This window comes from Venturia canescens, chromosome 7 (assembly GCF_019457755.1).
Source record: "Venturia canescens isolate UGA chromosome 7, ASM1945775v1, whole genome shotgun sequence".
Lineage (NCBI taxonomy): Eukaryota > Metazoa > Arthropoda > Insecta > Hymenoptera > Ichneumonidae > Venturia > Venturia canescens.
In genome coordinates this window covers 15,431,985-15,447,669 of record NC_057427.1, presented here as the reverse complement: position 1 = coordinate 15,447,669, position 15,685 = coordinate 15,431,985, and the positions used below count along the sequence as shown (strand labels likewise).

At 35.2% G+C, this 15,685-nt stretch overlaps 1 protein-coding gene across 10 annotated transcripts in view; it reads left to right on the top strand.

The window, feature by feature from the left end:
- Window positions 1-14,465, top strand: part of LOC122414090 (uncharacterized) — a 63,164-nt gene extending 48,699 nt beyond the window's left edge. For 4 of the 10 annotated variants that reach the window (XM_043424943.1, XM_043424945.1, XM_043424947.1 and 1 more), the window contains 7 exons: window positions 471-507; window positions 2,187-2,329; window positions 6,964-7,299; window positions 8,752-8,757; window positions 9,068-9,502; window positions 9,666-10,139; window positions 10,505-14,465. In XM_043424943.1, the coding sequence (XP_043280878.1) occupies window positions 471-507; window positions 2,187-2,329; window positions 6,964-7,299; window positions 8,752-8,757; window positions 9,068-9,502; window positions 9,666-10,139; window positions 10,505-10,576 (1,503 nt within the window). In that variant the 3' untranslated portion in view covers window positions 10,577-14,465. The remainder of the gene's footprint in view (window positions 1-470; window positions 508-2,186; window positions 2,330-6,963; window positions 7,300-8,751; window positions 8,758-9,067; window positions 9,503-9,665; window positions 10,140-10,504) is intronic. The other 6 variants (XM_043424948.1, XM_043424946.1, XM_043424949.1 and 3 more) reach the window with 5 other exon arrangements.
- Window positions 14,466-15,685: the final 1,220 nt, after the last annotated feature.

The following is a 15,685-nucleotide window of genomic DNA, read 5'->3' as shown; positions in this document are numbered from 1 at the left end:
TTCCCTTAACTGCTATGCTCGATCGGTCGATCTTATTGTGAGGGTTGAGAAATTGACAAAAAAAAGGCTCAAATCCTTTGCGCATGATCGTCTTCTTACTGTTGCTGCACGTTTCCTCAATTTTCATCCAAGTCCGACTAACTTCTTTGTTGTCTTTGTCAATTTGCGTATCCCTGTTCTTCGTTTTTGGTGTTAATGTCTTTTGTTTGATTGAAAAACATTGATTCCTGTTTACGTTGGATTTGACCCAAAAATATGCAATATCTAATCACTCTAATCGTTTCCTGCATCAAGCATGATCTTCAAAATGTTTACACATTAATGAAAGTCGCATGATCTCATTTTCGATATGTGCATACACGTGTCTTTGTATCTTTTCGTTCAGAAATTTGTAGTTTCTTGTTATCGCAATTGACCACTTTCTACTGGAAGTTAAAGAATCAATTTTTTGTGTTCTTCCTATTTTGCAGGACAAGGAGGGCAAAAAAAAGTCACGAAATAAAGAAGGTAATGATGAAATGCTACTGAATCAACGTGCAAGTTGTGAACTCATTCGTGCGAATTTTTCTAAAAGTAATCGTGATGTAACGAGTGCTCGACATCTCAATTTTTTTAACATAATTGAGCAAGTGACTGAGGATGAGAAAATAAATTTATTTCATGAAAATTTCTCAATATCATCGACACATGACTGAGCAATTGCAAACGCGCGAATATTTTTTTTCCTTTGAGAGCTCTTGCTCCGATATTTTGTTGAGTTTTTGCGAATTCGATTGATAAATCTTTTGGTAAAATTAATCGATGAGAAACGTTGAATTTATTTTCTCAAAATTTGTCAAGCAACTTCGTTGGAAAAAATATGCATAAAAAAAATTATCGAATCGCACGTGTCATGTGCATGAAATGATAACCTTTTTGCAAATATTTGCAATTGCAGCAATGAGAATCCATTGATATAACGTCGCTACACAACAATGTTTAATAAGAAACTTGGAATGTCGCTTCGAACTAATGCCAAACTCGTCTCACCTGAATGCTCTTGGCGTATCTCCAATCTTATTCTTGTCCTATTCTCTCTTTCTTTATTGTAAAATACGATTGATAAAAATTTATGTAGTTTATATAGATTCTAATAATTCTTTACAAGCTCGTCAGAAAGTTAAAAAATTATAAATTCTTTTTTATACGATCGAAAAATATGAGAAAAATTATTGAAATGTTGATATTGTCCAGAACTCGCGTATTTAACGAGCATTGCTCAAAAAGTTACTGACCTCGTGTCAATCAAGTACTAACGTGACGAAAGACATGTGGACCCAATTCGAGAAATCCATCAATTTAGTTTATTGAATTTCAATTTATACGAATGACTTTTTTTTCCTTCTTTCAACTTTGCATCATACGCATTTAAAAATCACAATCTTTATTCCTGTTAGACACAATATTTACAATAACATTTCCATTCGCATGTGGGTACTTGCGATACGAACTCGTAATCATTTTATATGATGGTTCTTACCGATTGGCATGTACAAGACTAATGACTCGTTCTCGATCCTTTTTCAATGCTGCCCCCGGGATATTTGCCGTGCACTTTGAACCTAAATCGCTTTTATACGTGGTAAGTTTCTCTAAACTAATTGTCGATACTTTAATCTGGATTCTTGTCAAACCGAATGGTGATAACTGAATATTCTCATTGACGATAGTCTCGTCTAAAGGTGAAAAAGAAACGAAATGATTTACAATCCTCATATTTATCTTCTTTTCTAATTATCTTATTATCCCCATTCACATTTGAAGTTCCGACGAAGAAAAAAGTCGTATTTGCTCACAACCGTAAACGGGCTTAATGGTAGTTGAAGTTTATCTCGGGTATTCACGTGCCATTACCTTAATAACCTTAATAATAGAAGCGCGGTGAATTTTTCTTCTATCCGCTACGATTTAGTTCATCATTTTCTCGAGTCAACGTCGAACCGCGTTCATCAGATGGGAAAAATATATCGGGGCGGTGTATGACATTTTGAGTGGAACTCGGAGTGAAAACTTTTGACCGTTTGACGCAATATTAAGGATGAAATTTATGGGATGTTCCGCGGGATACGTGTCCTCGTTCGGTGAACTGACGAATTTGATCGACGAGAATGGGAACCCTAAAATATTCATATCACTGCGGTTTTCAGGATTGCTCGATGATCCCTCAGTTTTGATCGAGGGTGTTTTGTTTCGTGCCCGCTATCTCGGTTCGACCCAATTGGTTTGTGAGGGTCAACCGACGAAATCAACGAGAATGTGCCAGGCCGAGGAAGCCGTTTCTAGGATAAAGGTATGTAGACGAAACCCACTCCTGACAGGGATTTTAAAAGAGAAAATAAAAATCACTATTTCATACTTAACGGACAAGTTGATTACGAATTTTTTCATTTTCGTTTCTGTTCTTCTTTTTCTTTCTTTCTCGATCGACGCTGGTTTGAGGGTTTTCCGGGACTGGAAGACACCGGAATTACATTCAGGATTGTTCGAATAATTCTTAAGAACGTTGCTATTTATCCGGATCCTTTTTCAGAGGAATTTCCAGGCACCTCGACGAAATTTGCTTTTTTAAAGAAAGAAATTTTTCCTCCAATCAGTTCTTTGCCACCGGAAGCTATTTAAAGTAATCGAAGAATTTTTGGAATTATTGATGAAATGTCAAACTTTCGATAGCTCTCCAAAAATTGAGAGAAAACATTCATTTTCTGAAAGACAAAATCTCTGAATGTAATTCCGGTTCATTGAATCTTGAACTCTTATAAAAAAACTATAGGTTCTATTTCAACGGATATTGAAAAAAACATCAATCGACAAAATCCAAGGATTTAATTAGTAAATCGACTATTCTTTATTTAATTTTTCGTTTCAACACTTCAAATTTTGCCCGTATAATAAATCTATAATCACATTAAAGTTGTTTTAAGAGAATAAAAATAGAGGCGGTGTAAAAAAGAAATTGGAGCATAATGGCATGCTTTGGATGCTTTCGAATTATTTTATTTGCCGTTTATGTTTTTATATATTTATTCATATATGAGGTATTCCACACGAAATCTTTGCTCCGCCCCTCGCCAATTTAGCTGATATTTTTTCATATCAGCACTTTGAGTCTGAACGATACTCTGATTTTGTTTTAGATTTTTTTGAACAGCATTCACTGAAAAAAGCCCCTTTTTCAAAATCTGAAAAAATTTCCAAAAATTTAGTGCAAAACACTTGGAGTAGTGGTAGTATGATTTTATTAACGTTGAAAAAAATCTGAAAAAAACGCGCCCTTCGGGCCAATAGTTAAATATTTCGGTATTCAAAGCTTACTTTCTTCACAATTTTTGATCACGTTATTTTAGGAATTTGTAGCTACTAGCTGATCAAGGTCTATAATCGTGATTTGATCATTCGAAAATTGTAAAGTGGGATACCACTTGGGGATACCAAAATACTGGACCATCGGCCCAAAGTGTATGATTCTCGATTATTTCGAAATTTTTTCAACATTAATAACTCATAAAAAAGGACAAATTATTCTGCGGGCCGTGGCTAAAAATGTTTTGCATATAATTACAGATATTTGGGAATTTTTTCGAATTTTTTTTTCTAATGAGGACTGTTTAGGAAAATTACAAAAAATCAGGGTCTTATTCAGACTCTGTGTAATCATATGAGAAAAAAAATTGTCTAAATTGGCAAGGGTCAGGGAAATGGTCCGCCGGTTTCGCGTGGAATACCTCTTATATAAATAATACAATTAGTATCGAAATATTGCAATATTCTCGTCGAATGTAAAGATGTTCCACATCAGTGTATATTACGTGTTGATCATTTGGGGCGCAAATTATTCGAAGAAGTCATTTCCGACGAATAATCTGAGATATGTTGATAATTTTTTGAATTATCTGACGACTATTATTCGGAGGCTTCTATAGATAAAAAGTGGTTTTTATAACATCGTTCTTGAAATCTGTAAGTTATTTCTACGTAGATTTCTCCAAATTTAGAGATACCAATTTCCATTGTGAAAAGTAGTAGAGAGTCACACTTGAGATTATTGAGCAATGTTATAAATTTGATGGGTGTAAAAATTGATATACGTATCAAATTATTTTCCAATCCTTCGCTATACTACAATAAAACTCGCGAAATAAATCTTAAGTGCTGATCCCTGCAAACGAAAGATTTAAGGAGCCTTGAATTGTCCGAAATTGTGTAATTACAAATTGTAAATTAATTCGCCTCAAACAGTCAAAGTAATTAAGTATTTATAGGATTATTATTATTAATTGGGTTAAACCTAAGGGTTTTGGGAAGGGTATAATAATTATTGACGATTGATGGTACAAAAGACTATAATGTACAATAAAGACTTATAGCCTCTACATAAATCAACATATCCATATATATTTTGTTATCTACAGATAATCTGTGCTGATTGCGACCTCAAACTCTTGGGTTAATCTCGGAATTTATCTACATATACTACATGAGTGTTTAGAGAGTGCTTTTCTCTGTGAAAATTCGACAAGAGAATCTTCTTTTCTTTGTTCTTTTTCATTGAAATTTTCTAGTAGACTTCTTTTAATGCACTATGGGAAAGGGCGTAAGATACGATGTACATTTTGAGTTTCTTCGTTTTCGATGGAGTTGATCGTAAAATGTTGTTTGACAAAAAAATTTACTTCATTTTTGACGGTTTCGTTGAATCACGAAATTTATTCTCGATGGATCGAGACCTCTGGCGATGCCAAGAGAATATTTTTTATTCATTCATCTCGTTGCGTCGGTGGAATGAAATCAATTTTTTCAACCATCCACAAGATCGAATGCTACGGTGTGGAGTTGTTTTTTTTTACGCGGAGGAACAATACGAAAAGACCAATAAATAACGAGACATTCGAAACAGTTGAAATGCTGGTTTAATCACTCCAATCGACTCTCTAACCGATAATACGAACTTAATGTTTATTCGCCGTTATGCAGAAAGGCCTGAATGTTTCGGTGTAGCGACCCCCTTCCTCACATCACGAAAAATAATGATAAAAATAATACAACACTGCCACCCGACCACCGAACACTGTCATCTTCTCGGTGTTAACTTTTGATGTGTCTGCCTGTCGGTCTGTCTGCGTCTGTCTTCATTTTTAATTGCCTGCCTTTGACCATATTACGTAATTGTGCATTCTGCTATATCGTAGACTAAATACATTTAGATATTCGTATATACATTTACGTATTTCATATGTAGATGTATATACATCGGTCACATTGTACTTGTACGCCCATTGCACAAAACGTTTTTCCAAAATCGATAAATTGCTGTTACAACGAATCGTATAATTTTTTTCCCCCAAGAAGTTAACTCCTGTGGCTTGACGTTGTGTTTGCTTTTAGTTGAAAGTACTGTTTCTGACGGGGGGGAATATCACTCGGGATCAGATTCGGAAAGTGAATAAACACCAAATTATTCGGCCACGCTCGAGCAATTCGATTGCACTTTGTGTAACGATTCTTCGGCTTTAATCCCGACAATGTTTATCGATTAGAAAGTAGTTAGATACAAGCTGTAAAAAGTGTGAAAGAAAATGGTTTGGTCATGAGTTTTTACTGTTTTATTTGATGTGCGTTGAAATGAATAGCCGGTAACAATTTTTATGGCTTTTGAAAGCTGATTTTTCGACTCGCACCATTGAAACAACCGAAGTTCCTGATTTTGGGAGTAACTTCCCTTTTCTGAGAGTCGCTAAACCATTCAACAAGCTTGTCAACGCTGACTTAAAATTGAGCAATAAAAATTAGCGTCAGGAATGCAAGTGAATTAAACATTTTTTGCAAATTTCAACATCGATGGCTATGAATTTCGACGGATTTTTTCTCTCAAATATGCTAATGCCATGTTCGTTTTTGTTTGGGTATCAATCTTTCGAAAAATAATAACAACAGAAAGCTGTAGATTGTTCACGAGCAGCCATTAGCTGATACGATTGTATAAGTGGGTTTTGTCATAGCCCATTGATATAATATACTATTTCATGACAATGCTGTAGTTACGACGTAGTATTTTCTGTACAAATTTTGCACCGTTGCCTGCGTTAAATTCCGGGGGAGAAATTGGTACAACTTTCTTTTGTCCGTCGATTGTTTCAGCATTATTTGATGACGTTAACATCTCTATATTTTTCGTATATACATATTATTTGACTAGCTGATCGGTAAAACTACGAGTATTTCATTTCCAATTATATCTTTGATCTTCATTTCCTACTTTTAGTGTCGTTGAAACGTACGAAAAAAATTCTCACGAAACTCTTTGTTTCATTTTGCTGTAACGTCGATCTCGGTTATTTCGAAAAAGTCATTACTTTTGAAGCGAAGAAAAAAATAAAAAAGGTTACTCTTTATTCGAATCATCCTTCGCGATCTGTCTGAAAAAAAAAAGAATCGACGAAAATGAATAAATAAATATATTCTTTCTGATTCGGGTTAAGAAGAGTGGACGACATTAGCGATCGCATTGGCATCGAATGAATCCCATGATCTTAGGAAACCTGGGCTCCAAAAAGTTTGAATTAATAAAAATCATTTGATTCGAGGTCGCATCGACCTCGTGCGTTTTGAGGTAGAAAAAGAAAAAACAAAATAACAAAATGTATCCGAACTAAAGAACAAATGATTGTCGTTGACTCAGGTTTTCCCATGATTCATCGGGGACATTGCCTTGTTCAGTTTTGTTGTATATCGAGTTTGTTTTATTTTGTTGTTGTTATTTTTTTCCGTTAAATTATCTTATTTTATTTATAATAAATTTGATTTGATTTTGTCGTTTCGTTTCGTATATTGTTTTGGTGCTGTGGCAATGTGAAACTAGCAGAAGGCCTCTGTTTGTTTGTTTGTTTGAACGCGCGTACCGTTGACACTCCCCGAAAAAACCTGAAGGATGACGTACCAATGCCGATGCAGGCTACTCTCTTAAACTACGGGAGCCAGCACGGTTATGGTCGCTGCAGCGTCGCATCACAAGGAAGTCTAGATGAAGACGATTGCGACTCGAGCGAGGAACTGATAGGAAATGTTGCCGGTGGTGGAAATCATACCGAACCGCACACATTCGGTGGACAAACTAAGATATTACCGATCGGTGGAACCTTGGGTCCAACCACCTCTTTCAGACTACATTTTCTCGGTTCGGTTGAGGTGGAAGAGGAAGGGGGACGAAAACGGCGTAAACGCCTTAAGAAGCACATGGTCGAGGAGGCTGTCACTAAGATAAAGGTCCGCCTTGCCCTTAGTCCTACATCAAACGAAAGAAATATACGAGAAAATGAGTTAAACGATGAATCGAAGAACGATTACATTGATGTCGACATATTTTATGCCAATTCGAACTAAGTTTCACCCATGACAATCTTGAATCCGATTGGTTATATTTTTATCCTCGCCCCCCTGCCTGCCGTTCCGCGTCTCACGCGGAATATCAAATTTCTTCGGGAATTTTTTTCGTGCTACTACATTTTTTATCATCATTTTCTTCCCCCAACCTCAACACATATCATTTGTGTCAATGTTTCTTGGTATTTCTCATTGAGAATTTATTACCATGAATCCTGTAAATTTTTTAATCGACATATATAATGGGTTTAAAAAAACACGCACAATCCCTCGTGATTGTATTTTCGCGTTACATTTGTAGCCGTTGAATTTTTAATCGAAAGTAACATTTTATGGCGCATACAACCTTTTATCGGTGTGGAGTTCTCCATAAAATGTAAAGCAAAAAAAAAGTAATTCGAACGGTTTTTATCGTAACGACTTATTTCGTCAAAAATACTTATCGGCCAAATTCTTCAACTGGCTTGAAGTTTTTCAAGCTATGTGTTTTGACGTGTGCCCAATCATTAGTTAAAAATGATTTTTCACTCGTGCTAAGGGAAATTATTTTTTACTCGCGAGTGAAATAATAATTTTTTTAACTGGAAGACGACCCGAAATCCAATCCGAGATGATCGGGGCTAAACATCGATCGGGTTGGCAATGTCTCGTGTACTCGAACCAACATGAACACACGAAAAGTCACGATCACACCCACCACACACACACACACACAGACACTACAAATTTATTTATAATTACTGGTAATTGGCTACGTAAAGAAGAAGAAAGAAAACGAAGAAGAAAACGATTGTGCGGGTGTCTCTTCAATGATTTGTCAAAGGACGATACTCGTAACGTCCTCTGCTTCAACACTCTATAGTCGACTGTCTCTATTCGGCTTCTTTTCCCACGATAGCCGGTTACGTTTTAGCATGGGTCTGCAAATTCAATCACAAAGGCGAATGAATGTCGATTGTATTAACAGATATTCGAGGATCAATTATTATTCCATCCACAATCAATTCCCATTGGTTGTGATCAAATAGTATACACGAGTACCATTATTACTACGGATCGTTCTTACTCATCCAATATCGTGATGATCGATCGATACCGATTCGCAAATGTGAACGTAGATCAACCATTATTGTCTACAATTTATTATTCGATTAGTTTTGTGAATGTGTACTATTTTTTTCGTTCGCATATACGTTCCGTTAGACTTATCAAATTATTTATATTATTATTATCGTCATTATTTATATTATCATCGTAATTGAACTGCATAATTGACTTGTTTCTCATAAAGCGATACTTTACTTTTTTCGCTTACATGCTGCTTTCTTGCGATAGGCATTGGTGAGTACAAGCAAATGAGAAATAAAATATATACATTTATTTGTGTATGTATATGTCCGATATCCGGTTATATTTCGTGTGGGTGATTGACGAAATTTTTCTTGACCAAAGGTGCTTTAGTGGTACATTAATAACGATTGCGTGCGGTGATGCTTTGAAAATTGTTTACAATTTTTTGTTTACTTGAAAGAGGAGAGAAAATTGAAAAAAAATGTTGAAAGTATAAATATTAGATGAAGCGAAAGATCGTAGGTGTTCCCAACGTCGGTTACCTCATGATGAACTTTTCATTCTTTGTTACATTATACAGGCACCGGATGGAGAAACCCAACCGAGCACCGAAGTAGATCTCTTCATATCGACTGAAAAGATAATGGTTCTGAATACCGATCTAAAAGAAATAATGATGGATCACGCCCTTAGAACAATCTCGTACATCGCTGATATCGGGGATCTCGTCGTATTGATGGCACGACGACGTTTCGTTCCTCATGAAATGGAAGATCCGCCGAAAATAAATCGTACACCGAAAATGATATGCCACGTGTTCGAGAGCGAAGAAGCTCAATTCATTGCACAAAGCATCGGACAAGCGTTTCAAGTTGCTTATATGGAATTCCTGAAGGCGAACGGTATCGAGGATCACAGTTTTGTCAAGGAAATGGACTATCAAGAAGTTCTCAACTCGCAGGAGATCTTTGGCGATGAACTCCAAATGTTTGCGAAGAAGGAGATGCAAAAAGAGGTAAATAATAAAGTTGCCAATAAATTCAAATTATTTACAATACAATTGTCTGTTTTCTTGTTACGTATTTGTTACACCTCTATTGATGACAAAAACTCTTAGCTAGTAAATAAAGTTTTGCCTACTAAACCGTACTAATCTGTTTCGGGCCCTATTTTTGCAGGTTGTCGTACCAAAGGCAAAGGGTGAAATATTGGGTGTAGTAATTGTGGAATCCGGTTGGGGCTCGATGCTGCCGACCGTGGTGATAGCGAATCTTGCGCCAGCCGGTGCAGCCGCGCGATGTGGCCAGTTGAACATTGGCGATCAAATAATAGCTATAAATGGTGTCTCGCTGGTCGGTTTGCCACTATCCACGTGTCAGACTTATATTAAAAATTCGAAGAATCAAACCGTGGTTAAATTAACGGTTGTACCTTGCGCTCCGGTCGTCGAGGTGAAAATCAAGAGGCCCGATACGAAATATCAATTAGGCTTTAGTGTACAAAACGGCGTTATATGCAGCCTTCTACGAGGCGGCATCGCTGAGAGAGGTGGGGTTAGAGTTGGACATAGAATTATCGAGATCAACAATCAGAGCGTTGTTGCTGTACCGCACGAAAAAATTGTCAATCTCTTGGCTACGTCCGTTGGCGAGGTGAGTCCAAAACGCACACCGATTGACATTATTTTTCATTTTCTTCTTCGACACTTCGTTATCGTGTTGCAGGGGTCATAATCAATTACTATAATTTTTCGATGAAATGATTGAATCTCAAAAAAAAAACAAATTAACATTTTTTCCATCGGTCGAAAGCAAATTGTTTTATATTGAGCAATTATCAATGTTTCACGAAACTTGAATAATTTGCTGCAAAAACGTTTACATTTTCGTGAAGTCTTTTGTTTTGTTTCAAATTATAAAGGGTTCGACCGGGGATAAATATACTATTTAATTTCGCACCCCTCGTCTCTCGTGCACATTAGTTTTCAATTCGAGAAATACATTCATTTTCTTCACAGATCTTGATGAAGACGATGCCGACTTCTATGTTTCGACTGTTGACTGGCCAGGAGTCTCCGGTGTACATATAAGCGTTCAGTTTTGCCTGGCCGTTACGTAGTGAACAGACAATACATCCGCCATCCACTACTATTGCACCATTCGACACGAAGAAAAGCACACATCTAAAATAAACACCCACACACAAACACGAAAACAAATAAACACACAATAAGCAACTTAAACTGTACGCGAAAAATACTGAAAAGGTAGTTCCGGGCGAGAATCGCTTTGTATTCCAGTTCTTACGGAACAGCCTGTACATTTACCAGCTCTTACATAGCAGCAAGCCATGGCTATCCTCGCGAGCCGAAAGAAACAAGTGAAAAACGAAGGCTAAATATTTACTCGAACGTAATTATTTCTATATGATTATGATAAATATATATATATTTTTCATGTATATGTGTATATATGTGCATCAGCGCGCGTGAATATATACACATATATACTCAAAAATATATACATATATAAATTTTATCGAAAAATAGGATTTTCTATAGCAGTCACGAAAAAAGAATTCTATCGCGTCATTTGCAAAAGATCTCGCTTCAAGGATTCGTTGGAATGCGTATCGCTGTTCAATCGCATATTTGCTATGTTCGAACAGCATTCGAAGCACTTATTATCAAAGGGGCAAATTCTGAAAGAATATTCAGGAAAAATTTGCATATTAGAATATTCTCAATAGTGGCGACAATCAAGGATTTATAGAAGGAGAATAGCCAGATCGATCGAGTTGCAGTTGTATTTTTTTATTTACAAAAACTACGAAGAACGCTAAGAAGAACGGAGTTTGAAAAGACACGAAAAAAGCTCGGATTATTGAAATATTTGCTACTATTGTAGTATCATTCAAACTTTTACACGTGATCATGATCAAGATTCATTTGTTATATCCTACTTTTGTACCTTCAAACACTAGCCTTTGTCCGGAAAATCCAGACCATACGAATTATTTCATTTCGATCTTAATCGTTAATGCTGTTTTGTTCTCAGTATTAAAAGAGTTGAAATAATGACGCTCGATCGTTCCATCCAGTATCTATAAATTCCTTAGTTTCGCCATTTTGAAATTTCGTGAAACAACAAGGACGTAGGGAGGAGAGAGAGAGAGAGAGAAAAAAAACGAAAAAACTCTTTGCTGCTATGGGTGATCTAAATAAAATGCGCCAAGGAAGATGATAGGGTGAATCGCGATGCACATGATTACAAATAGCACAAAGCTCTATGAAAAAAATTCTGTCTGGAGCAGGGCTGAAAACTGTATATTATGCTAACCAATGTAGTAATATTTCCAAGAAAATAAACAAACAAGGAAAAAAAAGATAAGAAAAGAAAAATGGGCACTCCCCTATGATTTGGAGTCGCAATCTATACATTCCATCGTTTAAATCTTCTAAAAACTTAAGCTCCAGGAATGCTTAAAAACGCGGTGCCCAATTTCATTCGTTTGTACTAAAAGAAGAAAAGTATGAATAATATTAATATTAATAATATTGTACCTAATCTGTAACTTCGCATTTATACGTCTGATGGTAAACTCGTGCTATATGCGTAAAAGAGCAAAGAAGATTGAATTTTTAAAGATGACGAGAAGTAATAATGAGAATTAACAAATTACATAAGAGTTTATCATTTTTGCTGCTAAATATAATTCTTTTACTTCCAAATCTTGGAGTTCACCATCAACATTATATATTTGGCTGATGCGTTATTTATTTTCTATTTCACTAGTTCAGAAACTCTTAGCAAAAATGTTTACTTGTGATTGAACGTTAGCTGGACGTTCAAATGTTGGAGGCATTTCAAATTCAAGGAACATACGAAACTAACAGAAATTGTGACGATAATAGGAAAGAATTAGTGTCGTGTAATCTTATAAGCAGCTAAATCGTATCAGATTAATTGATTTTTTTAATTGAGCGACTCTGATTGGCCTTCATGGGAATTCTAAAGAAAAAAACAAACTAATAATGTACATAAAATTCGCGTTTTGTGAATTCAAGATGTAGCGACGAGACATAGATAGGAATAATGGCTGGAAGCGGCTTAGGAAGAAAGATAAAAAAAACCAACTATGCTCTTTTACGCAACATAGCGCCAATCGTTATAATCTAAGTTTGATCTATTTTTGCTGCAAAAAAAACTTATCGATCGTAAATTATTCCGCTTCGAGTATAATATGGGAGTGCGCGGGCAGTTGAAAAAGGTGCAGATACTAAAGAAAAAGATTCCTAACATCTAATGAAATTTCAACGCCAAAATACTTTTATTGATCTCGAGGTCCATGATCACCTTTAAATCAAAGGCTGTAACTTGCTCGGGAATACTCGAAGTTACTTCAAAATATTACTACTATATTCCTTCAAACCATTCTGTTGATATTTATCCTTCATTTTTATCAATTGTTTTGCACTCTTATTTGCAGCAATAAATTGCAAACGAAATCACTTTCAATTTTATTCTACCGCCTTTTCAGAGTTTCGAGAGACGCAAAAATTCGAACAAAGCCTATGTAAAAAGAATACTAAAACTATATAAATATAATAAATATAAAAAAAAGCTACGATAAAATTGGTATTTTGGCATCGAAATTTCGTTGCATATCTTTGATGAGCATTGTCACGGTATGAATATATAATATGGGATCAAACAAGATGTTATATAGTTGGGTGGCTAAAAAAATCCAGTATCTAGTCATTAGAGCTAAGAGAGAAGGAAAAGAACGAAAGAAGAGGAGTTAATTATAGTTAGTAAAAAAGCCATGAAAGAATACTCAGCCATCGCCAGCCACCCTGACTGATCGTGTCTAGCTACATTTTTACTGTTCCATCTTGTATCCAAAAGAGCAAAAAAAACCAAAAACGAAATGTGATTAATCTGACCTTGCGTGATTTCTCCCAAATGTTATGTCCCGCGAGAACGGAAATTGTATGTAAACCATCTTGTACGACGATTATACTATTTCATTTCCGGTGATCACGAACGAAGATACAAAAAACAATCGGATAAACGCTTCGTTTTCTTTACTTTCATCTCAACTACTAATTGATATTTTTTTAAATTTCATTCTTGTAGCGATTCACCGGTACGATTGTTTTTTGTAACATATATAAAAAAAAAAAACGTCATTCACTTTCATGACACACTCATTGCATATCTTCGATGAAAAAAAAGAAAAAAAACATGTATCTTTTGGCCTTTCGATGAGTCATCGATCGAGAAGGAGGAACGAACGGAACAGTTCCTCTTTTTCTGCGTGTTAAAAGAATTATAAAGAAAAATCAAGATTCCACGAACTATTAACGAGCAATTTTTCATCCCATTACCGTAATAAAAATTGTGACGCAATTGCGATTTCATCGATCGAAACGTACACGCCATGAGCAGAAACTGTGTGTACTGGAGAGCAAGTATCGGGCAAATTTGATTAATTGATACGTAAACGCGTGATCAATTGATTACGAAAAATTACCAGTTGAAATCGTTATTTATATATAAATGAATAAATTTAAAGAAATATATATATATATATATATTCGTACGTTCATATAAATTATATAGCGAAATGTATATTTATATGAATATACAAATATATAAATGACGCCCAATCGTATAAATAAAAAAGAAAAAAAAAACAAAAATAATCTTATACATGCTAGAGCTTTTGCGCTATAGCTTCGAAAGTCATGAGGGCACGCTACGTCACGGAAAAAGAAGAAAACGGAATATGAAAAAAATGGAAAAAAAAAAACAATACAAAATAATAAAATTGTCATGACTTAATCTTTATCGATGTTTGTGAGTGGTTAATATGTAAGTTATAATTATCTAAGTGAGCTATTGAATGTGTATATGGTAATATTAAATTATACTAGTCCACACAAAGATAACAATAAACTGTAATTTTGAATTCAATATTTATAAATGTCTTATCCATCATACCGTTCAGCTGAGATCATTTTCTTGTTACAGTATCAATGGAAGGGATAACGTTGCTCAATCTCCATTGGAAGGTTCGTTTTTTCGCAATCGTCGAATCTCCTTTTTCCTATAAAAAAAAAAGGATTTCGCCGAATTGTCTTTCGACAGCGCATTTTCTTCGGTTTTCAAGATTGCGAATTTGGACTGTTCCGGAACAATAGAGTCGGGTTGACTTTGGCTTATTAGATGATCCCTCTGTAGGTCGTACATCGATTGTTGCATTGGAAAAATAAGAAACCAAAAAAAAAAAGGGAGCACCATATGACGAGCTCAGGAAAAATGAAAGAGACGTTTTCGTTGTCGTGGCACTTGAATAATTGAAAAATAAGTTAAAAAATTGTTGGTTTACTGTTTTTGCAATCGAATCGGAGTACGGAGTTATCAAAGGCCACATGAAAAATTAAAATATACCGGACACTTCAGTTTCAGATTAGTCAAACATGCCGAATCACGGCACACGACGAAAATTGTTTTGAGAGTCCGATCGACAGGACTGCAAAAAATTATAAGAAAATAAATATGCATGAATATGTGCGCAAAAAGGAATGATATCGATCCTTGTAAGAGTGATTATTTTTTTTTCTAGTGCGTTTACTCGATACACAAATCAAGTAATGATTGATATGTTTATCGTTACGAATCGATTTCTATCAGAAAAGTATGAAAAATTATTGAAAAATTTGTTCCCTGACTGCAAAAATTTTTGGACGCAAAGATAATAATTGTTGTACTCGAATAGTATCTTTGAATATAATTCACCGAGAAAATAGTAGTCGCGAATGTGAATATCCACAGAATTTTATAGAAAACATATGAAAGTACCCGAAAATTACGGAATGACTACTATCGATCGTCGAAAAGGAATGATTGTCGATTGAAAGCGTGTTTTTTTTTTTCGTGAAGCATTAAATTGAGAAAAACACAAACATGAGAATTTGCAGAAAAATAAAATGTTCATCGGATTACTTCAACCACAATGATAAGTTGTTTGAACAGTAGGTAAAATCGTACCATTGATTGATCACACAATTTTCAGTTTTTTTTTTGTTTTTTTTCTTTTTCTTTTCTAAGGATACATCGACAAGCACATTTTTTTCCTCGTAATACTGTACACCACATGGAATCTATGAACAAATGAACAGCTTGAGCCATAA